Genomic DNA, 8,719 nt, shown 5'->3' with positions numbered 1-8,719 from the left:
ACATCCAAATGCCCAAAAGGCCACAATGGTGAAATTTATCATCATTTTAAATCTTGTATTTCATAGAAAAAAGCCTCACATACATTGGTGTGTTGATGGAAATGATCAGGGGCCTCATTTATAAAACTGTGCGTAGGATCCTTACTAAAAGTCTACATACAGACAAAAGCCAAAAATGGCATACGCCATTTTTTAAGACTTATAAAACAAAGCAATGTTCCCTTTATAAATAACACATCACCTGCAAGTGTGCGTACATGAAGCATCCTCAGATCCCACCTTGCAAGCCCATTCTCCCATTTAGTTTTTTATAAATCACAACCTTTGCAATAGATAGATAGATAGATAGATAGATAGATAGATAGATAGATAGATAGATAGATAGATAGATAGATAGATAGATAGATAGATAGATAGATCTTACTACGATACATTTAAATCATTTTCACACTATTAAGAGTTCTTCTTCTCGCTGTCAAAAATAACCTGTCTGGATGAAGGTTACAATCAAAGGTTAAAGATGACAGCTGGTAAACTCCTCCCAAAATATGACAGAACTCCTCCCCAAAACACAGGTGAGATGGAAGAATATAAATTTTTTGATCCTAGGGTTGACAGTCAGGGACCTGGGTCTCCAAGGAACCTAACAGGAAGGAGGGTTTCCAAAATCTTAAGATCCAGATTTTGAGTTGAAATCAAGAAAATGGGTCTCGGCGTGAGTGCATTATGGTTATCTTCATGATCAATTGTTTTAGATGCTGGTCCCCGGCATGGGATGCCGATGGACAGATTTAAATTTTACCTTGACCAACTATGCTGAGTGACCAGCATCACCATCTGAGCTTCAACATATTATAAGACCTGCATAAACCAACCTGAATGTTCATGCTGGTCTATGCAGGATTCCTCACTAGAGATTTTATCTTCTGATGTCTCATTTGATTTAGTCTTTATTGGGATCAGGTAAGGTATCGGTTACGTGAGTTATACATTGTTTTGTATGTTTGCTAGACGGGGAATGATAAATACGAGCTGGCATCAACATCAGAGAATGAAATCAAAAAACCCAAGAAGGTAAAAAGAAACAAGAAGGATGTGGATGAACTGAAGAAAGAAGTCGATCTGGTATGAAATCTTTATTTGCATATATTTACATTACACATTCAATTTTAAGAACATGTAAACTACCACTACTAGTGAACTCTTAAATGACTATCACTGTTTACTACTTCACTCTAAAAAATGATGTGTTAATTTTTTACACATAGGTTGTGTCATTCCACTTAACACATTTATGTGTTATTTCATGTTAAAATAAATGAAAGGGACAACAAAAGTTGTGTTTAAAATAACACAAAATGTGTTGTCCCTAAACTAACACAGAATGTGTTGTTTTTAACACATCTGTTTTAGGAGTGTTGCTTGAGTTCTACACACAAAAAGATTATTTTCAGCATGTGCTTTATAGAAATTTATACCATGGGGTGTTGAATTTTTTTCTGATTGGTTGAGAAATGATCCACAGGTGTTGATTATTTTTCTGTAAAATGCACACCTGATCTGTCAAATGAGTGATGTTTGTGGTAACAGTGGTATAAGTGTAATAATTGACTCTGGTCCTTTGAATTATGTAATGAAAAATTGACGACAGGCCATTGAATTATTAGAAAAATAATGTTCACCCAAGGTGGTTACACCTGGGTATGCATTATTTTTAAATAATTCAACAACCCGAATTCAATTATTCCGCTTATACAACGGTAACCACACCTCAAAACATCGATCACATGATATATTTAAAGGAGCATTTCACCCGTAGAAACATTAATCGTAGAAAATGATGCACGACCATTAAAAAACATGACTGGGGTTCTAACTATACAAAGCTTAATGCAAATGGGTGAACTGTCCCTTTAAAGGTATTCGTCCGTTTTTTGTACTTCGCTATTGTGAGTAGGACTATTTCTTCCGCGTCTCATTCAACAGCTCTTTTGCTTGTTCCAAAAAGAAATTTTAAAGCTGGCAATGGAGGCTTGAGCCTTTTATAGCAATTTTTTTTACGTTTTTTTTTTTTTTGGCCATTTTAGCCTTTATTTGATAGATAGTAATTACAGAGATGACAGGAAAGTATTGGGTGCAGAGAGGGGTATGGGATTGGCAAAGGACCTTGAGCTGGGATTCGAACTCGGGTCACCAGAAGTACGTCTGTACCATGTGTCGGAGCACTGTCCACGACACCCTCGGCTCCGACTGTTGATAGAATTCTGATGCAGTTATTAATGAAGTTATTAGAAAGAGAGCAAGAGTGACAGAGACACAGAGAGAGAAAGAAAGAAAGAAAGAAAGAAAGAGAGAGAGAGAAAGCGAAAGAGAGATTGTGTGAACGAGGTTACCTCTGTGCGTCTCTAAACAGTGATGTTATGCGAAGTGATATGCAACTGTAATGCGGTCAAGAGAGCTGCCTGGAACTACGTTTGCCGTGTGTTTCCCAGAAAATACTCAGAATGTTCATTAGCCAATCAGATTCAAGCATTCAGCAGACCCGTAGTATGATTGAACATAATGCTCACTGCATTACCACCTTGGTTGTGAATTATGTTTGAATTATTCAACAGCCCTTCATCAATTATTCCTTATATATTATAATGATGATTGATGGCCAAAATGTGATCGAGGATTGTTTTTGTTCTTCTGTAGGATGATCACAAGTTGACACTGGACGAGCTACAACGCAAACACAACACTGACCTGAACAAGGTGAGCAGAGCTTTAGTGACACGCATTATAAATCTAAACTGGGACTGGCTTCCAAAACTGACAACATTCTGATGCCTTTTTACAGGGGTTGACTTCATCCCGTGCAAAAGAGGTCTTAGCTCGTGATGGGCCCAATTCTTTGACCCCACCTCCTACTACTCCAAATTGGGTGAAATTCTGCAGGCAGCTCTTTGGTGGATTTCAGACACTGCTGTGGTTTGGTGCTTTTCTTTGCTTCATGGCTTACGGAATCCAGGCTGCCTCAGAGGAAGAACCAGCACATGACAATGTATGAGAGAGATTTTTTTTGACTTGTAAGTAATTCTTTCAAAAAATAAAAGTACATAATTCATCATTCTTTCTTTGTAGCTGTACCTTGGAGTCGTGCTTGCTTTTGTTGTCATAGTCAATGGATGGTTTTCATACTATCAAGAGGCCAAGAGCTCCAGGATCATGGAATCTTTCAAGAACCTTGTCCCTCAGGTACACCACAGCAAGTATTCTGTGTTAAAGTGCAGTACACTAATTGAGTGATGATACATTATTTTATTCTGGTCATGTAGCAAGCACTGGTTATTCGTGATGGAGAGAAAAAGGTCATCAATGCTTCGGAGGTGGTTGTAGGAGATGTGGTGGAGGTCAAAGGTGGAGACAGAATCCCAGCTGATGTTCGTATTATTTCCTCGCAAGGATGCAAGGTATATCAAAACTTTAAAAAAAAATTGACAAACACTGAGTCTTCCAAAAAATACCTTTTAATAAAATCCTATTTTATTTCCAGGTGGACAACTCCTCCCTCACTGGTGAATCTGAGCCCCAGACTCGAAACCCTGACTTCTCCCATGACAACCCACTGGAGACGAAAAACATTGCGTTCTTCTCCACCAACTGTGTTGAAGGTATTAAAAAATGTCTGAAGTATGTTGGAAAACAGTTCATAGCAACTGTGGACTAAACGAGTGACATAAATGACGTGAATGTTGATTAATATTTAATACTAGGTACTGCCAGAGGTGTCGTCATCAACACTGGTGACCACACTGTTATGGGTCGCATTGCCATGCTTGCCACCAGCCTGGAAGGTGGACAGACACCAATAGCTAGAGAGATTGAACACTTCATTCACATCATCTCTGGCGTAGCTGTGTTCCTGGGTGTGTCCTTCCTAATTCTGTCCCTGATGCTTGGATATGGGTGGTTGGAAGCAGTCGTTTTTCTTATTGGCATCATTGTTGCTAATGTACCCGAGGGTCTCCCTGCCACTGTAACTGTAAGAATCTATTACTCTCAGACAATGTTTAATATTGTGTCACATCAACAGTACAACAGAGTTGTTCTGCTTTAATGCCGAAACTTTCTATTGGGTCTACTCATATAGGTGTGTCTGACTCTGACAGCCAAGCGTATGGCAAAGAAGAATTGTCTGGTGAAGAATCTTGAAGCTGTGGAGACTCTCGGCTCAACCTCCACCATCTGCTCTGACAAGACTGGAACTTTAACCCAGAACAGAATGACTGTGGCTCACATGTGGTTTGACAACCAGATTCACGAAGCTGACACAACAGAGAACCAAAGTGGAGCCTCGTTTGACAGAACCTCTCCTACATGGGCAGCTCTCGCACGCGTCGCTGGCCTGTGTAACCGCGCTGTCTTCCGTGCCGAACAGAACCATCTGCCAATTCTTAGGGTATGACATCTATAATATACTCTTTAAAGACACTCTCAGTATTGATATTGTGAGCAAAAATGTAATATCTCTTTTTCAGCGAGAAACAGCTGGTGATGCATCAGAGTCTGCTCTGCTGAAGTGTATTGAGCTTTGCTGTGGTTCAGTCACTGAAATGAGAGACAAGTACACAAAGCTTGCTGAGATCCCTTTCAACTCCACCAACAAATATCAGGTATTTTGTATATGCTGAGGTAATCTCTGGAAATCAGATTGTACAGATTTGACTGGGCTTGCTTACAAATTCTAATCTGCTTTGCTTCAGCTCTCAATCCACAAGAATCCCAATCCTTCAGAGCCTAAACACCTGCTGGTGATGAAAGGAGCTCCTGAGAGAATCTTGGATCGATGCTCCACTATTCTGATTGAAGGAAAACAACAACCTCTGGATGATGAAATGAAAGATTCGTTCCAAAATGCTTATGTTGAACTTGGGGGACTTGGAGAAAGAGTGTTGGGTAAAGCCTCCTCATGAACTTTATCTTATAACATTCCATTGAAAACTGCAGAAGAACCTGCTTGTGGTTTGCTGTAACACACATTAGTAATCCTGGGTTCTTTCTCTCACAGGTTTTTGCCACTTTAGCCTCCCTGATGACCAGTTTCCTGAAGGGTTTGCATTTGATTCTGATAATGTGAACTTCCCAACTGAGAATCTGTGTTTTGTTGGCCTCATGTCCATGATTGACCCTCCTCGTGCCGCTGTACCAGATGCTGTTGCCAAATGCAGAAGTGCTGGAATCAAGGTGTTGGGCTTGATTCAAGATTCACAACTTGAATCTGTATGAATCTGTATGAAGTGAATCAAATTATAAATCTTCTATTGCAGGTTATCATGGTTACTGGTGATCATCCGATTACAGCTAAAGCTATTGCAAAGGGTGTCGGCATCATCTCTGAAGGCAATGAGACTGTGGAAGATATTGCAGCTCGGCTAAACGTCCCTGTTGCGGAGGTTAATCCAAGGTATATCTCAACCATTTTAAACAACATCACTATGTTTTCTAATTTTCAAATTCTATAGAAACGACAAAAGCACCAAATTTACTTTAGATGTTTGCTAATACAAAGTATACCTCTTCAGAGATGCCAAGGCTTGTGTGGTTCATGGTGGAGAATTAAAACACATGTCTGAACATGTGCTGGATGATATCCTCAAATACCACACTGAAATCGTGTTTGCCAGAACTTCTCCACAACAAAAACTGATCATAGTGGAAGGTTGTCAGCGACAGGTACCATCAGATGGTTATTATTGCTCATCCTAGACGACTTTACCCAAGTCAGTATAACATGTTGAGTGTTTTTGTGTCTTTATCAGGGTGCCATCGTAGCTGTAACAGGTGATGGTGTAAATGACTCTCCTGCTCTGAAGAAGGCTGATATTGGTGTGGCTATGGGTATTGCTGGATCTGATGTATCCAAACAGGCCGCTGACATGATTCTGCTAGATGACAACTTTGCCTCAATCGTCACTGGAGTAGAAGAAGGTACGGAATGTTACTGAAGTCTTAACTCAATCAATAATAATAAAACTCATTTCTCAAACATGCAACTTTGATCATAGGCCGTCTGATCTTTGACAACTTGAAGAAGTCAATTGCCTACACCCTGACAAGTAAGATTCCAGAGATGTCACCCTTCCTGATGTTTGTCCTTGTTGGTATTCCTCTTCCATTGGGCACAGTCACCATTCTTTGTATTGACCTGGGCACTGACATGGTATGGAAATGATCAAATTTTGAAATGCATTTGAGATTTTATCCTTTATGGTTTAAAATTTATGATTGTTGTTACTCTACCACAGATTCCTGCAATCTCATTGGCCTATGAAAATGCTGAAAATGACATCATGAAGAGACAACCCAGAAATGCTCAGACAGACAGGCTGGTGAACCAGAGGTTAATCAGTATGGCCTATGGTCAAATTGGTAAGAGCAGACTAATATTACCAAAAAGCTCTTTATAATAGTGCACATTAGCGTCACCATTGTCTTATCAATTGTTAATATAGCATTTAATGAGTGTATACAATCAAAAGGTTCATTTTATTTTGCTATACTTCTTTTAAGGAATGATCCAAGCAGCTGCAGGGTTCTTCACCTACATTGTAGTTATGGCTGAGAGTGGATTCTGGCCCAGTGATCTGCCAGGGCTTCGAGTTGGCTGGGAAGACAGATCCATCAGCGACCTTGAAGATAGTTACGGCCAGCAATGGGTAGGTGTCTCAGCCCTGGCCAAACCTGAAAAAGATTAGTGCAAATATTTGAAAATACCTAACATTGTTATATATTGTAGATATAAATGTTATGAATGATATCACTTTCGCTTGTGTATTTAGACTTTTGAGAGCAGGAAAATTATCGAGTTCACATGCCACACAGCCTTCTTCGTCAGTATTGTGGTTGTCCAGTGGGGAGACCTGATCATTGTAAAGACCAGAAGGAATTCCATCATACAACAAGGAATGAAGTACGGAATCACATTATCACTCGTTTATATCTGCTTTTGTGTACTTGTCATTCAGTTTTAGCTCATGGCTGCTTGATACACCTTTAAAATGTCATTGTTTGCACCCTTGTTCTCTTTCATAGAAACAAAGTCCTCATCTTTGCATTTTTCGAGGAAGGTGCTATGGCAACATTCCTGTCTTACTGTCCAGGCATGGACGTGGCTGTCAGGATGTATCCTATCAGGTAAATCCTATCATGTTCAGTTCTTTACTTAAAAAACTTTCAAATTGTCAGATGCTGAACAATAATGTCTTTGCAAAAGATTATAATACTTGTGTTCTTTCATTTAGACCATTGTGGTGGTTCTGTGCCTTCCCATACTCACTGCTCATCTTCATCTATGATGAAGTTAGAAAATACATCCTACGACGGAATCCAGGAGGTAATAATAAATTCAGCTTACAAACCACAATACTTTTACCCATTATTGTGGGATAAACGTAAATTCTATAACTCTTATATTTGTGCTTTTTTTTCAGGCTGGGTGGAACAAGAAACATATTACTGACACGAAAAGACCTTCCTTTGCAATATTTTGCAAGGAGATGTTCTGTGTGGTATGCAAATGCAAATAAAAATGTCAATTAAGTGGAGTCCAGTTTTTCGAATATTTTTGTATACTGAACAAAAACTGTAAGGCAAAAGACAATAATGTTTAAATGCAACCATGTACAGCACAAACATTTTAAAATTGGAGTATCTAAATATCAAGCAAAGGATATAGCTAAACATAATTTGAATCAAACATAATCATAAGATATAATCATACCAAACATCAGCGTCTATGTAGAGATACCAACACATATTAAAACTAGATATATTAACTTAAATATACAATATAAACAGTGATGAGGAAAAAAACTAATTGCTGACTGCCACCTTTATTTTTGCAAATATGATTTGGGATAAGAAAAAGAGTACAAAACGACTGTACAAGTACTGTAAACTCAACAAATTTTATATTGCACCATATTGACAACAGAAAATATTTATATTGTAAACAATTCACAATACTATTTAAAACATTTAAGACTTTTTACATCACTGTTAAAAACTTTTAAAAGACCAGGGAACACCATGACAAATAGCAAATGGCAAGATTCACTCAAATGATACAGGTTTTGAGACAAACAAGCAAAACATTTTATTAAAAATTGCAGCTTAAAAATTGATAAAGAAAAGTTTTAGGACCTTTAGCTGTGTTAATGGAAAAACAAGTTTTCGTGAAGGACACGTGGGCTGTGAGCCTCTGTTGACTGACAACATTCAGCGAATCGTTTACAAAACAAATCAAGTCCATCCCAAATTTATATTTCCAATTCTAATAAAATGCCAATGAATGGAAACAGTTTTAGTTTTAGTATTAATGGGTGAGTGATTTCAAAACACATTCACATGAATTAACAACCACTTACCTCTCAAATGAAGAAAAAAGGCCAAAATTAAAAAAATCAGTTAGTGCCTACTGATCAACATATGATTTCATATAAACTAAGACTAACGAAGTACTCAAAAACCCAATTCAGACTAATGATAGGATAAATGAACATTTGTGAATACTAGCCACCACATGGATTTACTGCAATCACGAGACATAAGGTGTGTTCGAGATCATCCGGCGCTGCGCAGACCGATCGGCGAGGTTTGCCGCTTGCAGTCGAGGGAGGAACTGAAGACGGAGCTGTGAAGCCGGACACCTGCTGCTTGCCGTAGTGACGTGTGC

At 38.6% G+C, this 8,719-nt stretch overlaps 1 protein-coding gene across 1 annotated transcript; it reads left to right on the top strand.

The window, feature by feature from the left end:
- Positions 1 to 610: 610 nt before the first annotated feature.
- LOC135735650 (sodium/potassium-transporting ATPase subunit alpha-1-like) lies at positions 611 to 7,589 on the top strand. The gene is made up of 22 exons (XM_065254119.1): positions 611 to 715; positions 1,012 to 1,125; positions 2,698 to 2,757; positions 2,843 to 3,046; positions 3,127 to 3,240; positions 3,321 to 3,455; positions 3,539 to 3,656; positions 3,759 to 4,027; positions 4,136 to 4,444; positions 4,524 to 4,658; positions 4,749 to 4,941; positions 5,054 to 5,229; positions 5,313 to 5,449; positions 5,568 to 5,718; positions 5,805 to 5,973; positions 6,051 to 6,205; positions 6,291 to 6,414; positions 6,556 to 6,701; positions 6,825 to 6,955; positions 7,078 to 7,179; positions 7,287 to 7,378; positions 7,476 to 7,589. The coding sequence occupies exons 1-22, from the start codon at positions 704 to 706 to the stop codon at positions 7,502 to 7,504; spliced, it is 3,075 nt and encodes a 1,024-aa protein (XP_065110191.1). The 5' UTR covers positions 611 to 703; the 3' UTR covers positions 7,505 to 7,589.
- Positions 7,590 to 8,719: the final 1,130 nt, after the last annotated feature.

The sequence above is a fragment of the Paramisgurnus dabryanus genome, chromosome 4, assembly GCF_030506205.2.
Source record: "Paramisgurnus dabryanus chromosome 4, PD_genome_1.1, whole genome shotgun sequence".
Taxonomy (NCBI): domain Eukaryota; kingdom Metazoa; phylum Chordata; class Actinopteri; order Cypriniformes; family Cobitidae; genus Paramisgurnus; species Paramisgurnus dabryanus.
This window is presented reverse-complemented; position numbering and strand designations above follow the sequence as displayed.

Excerpts from the sequence above, each read along its gene's own strand:
- LOC135735650 (XM_065254119.1), top strand. Across the intron at positions 4,028-4,135 it reads GTCTCCCTGCCACTGTAACT|GTGTGTCTGACTCTGACAGC; the intron begins GTAAGAATCTAT and ends CTACTCATATAG. Across the intron at positions 5,974-6,050 it reads CGTCACTGGAGTAGAAGAAG|GCCGTCTGATCTTTGACAAC; the intron begins GTACGGAATGTT and ends CTTTGATCATAG.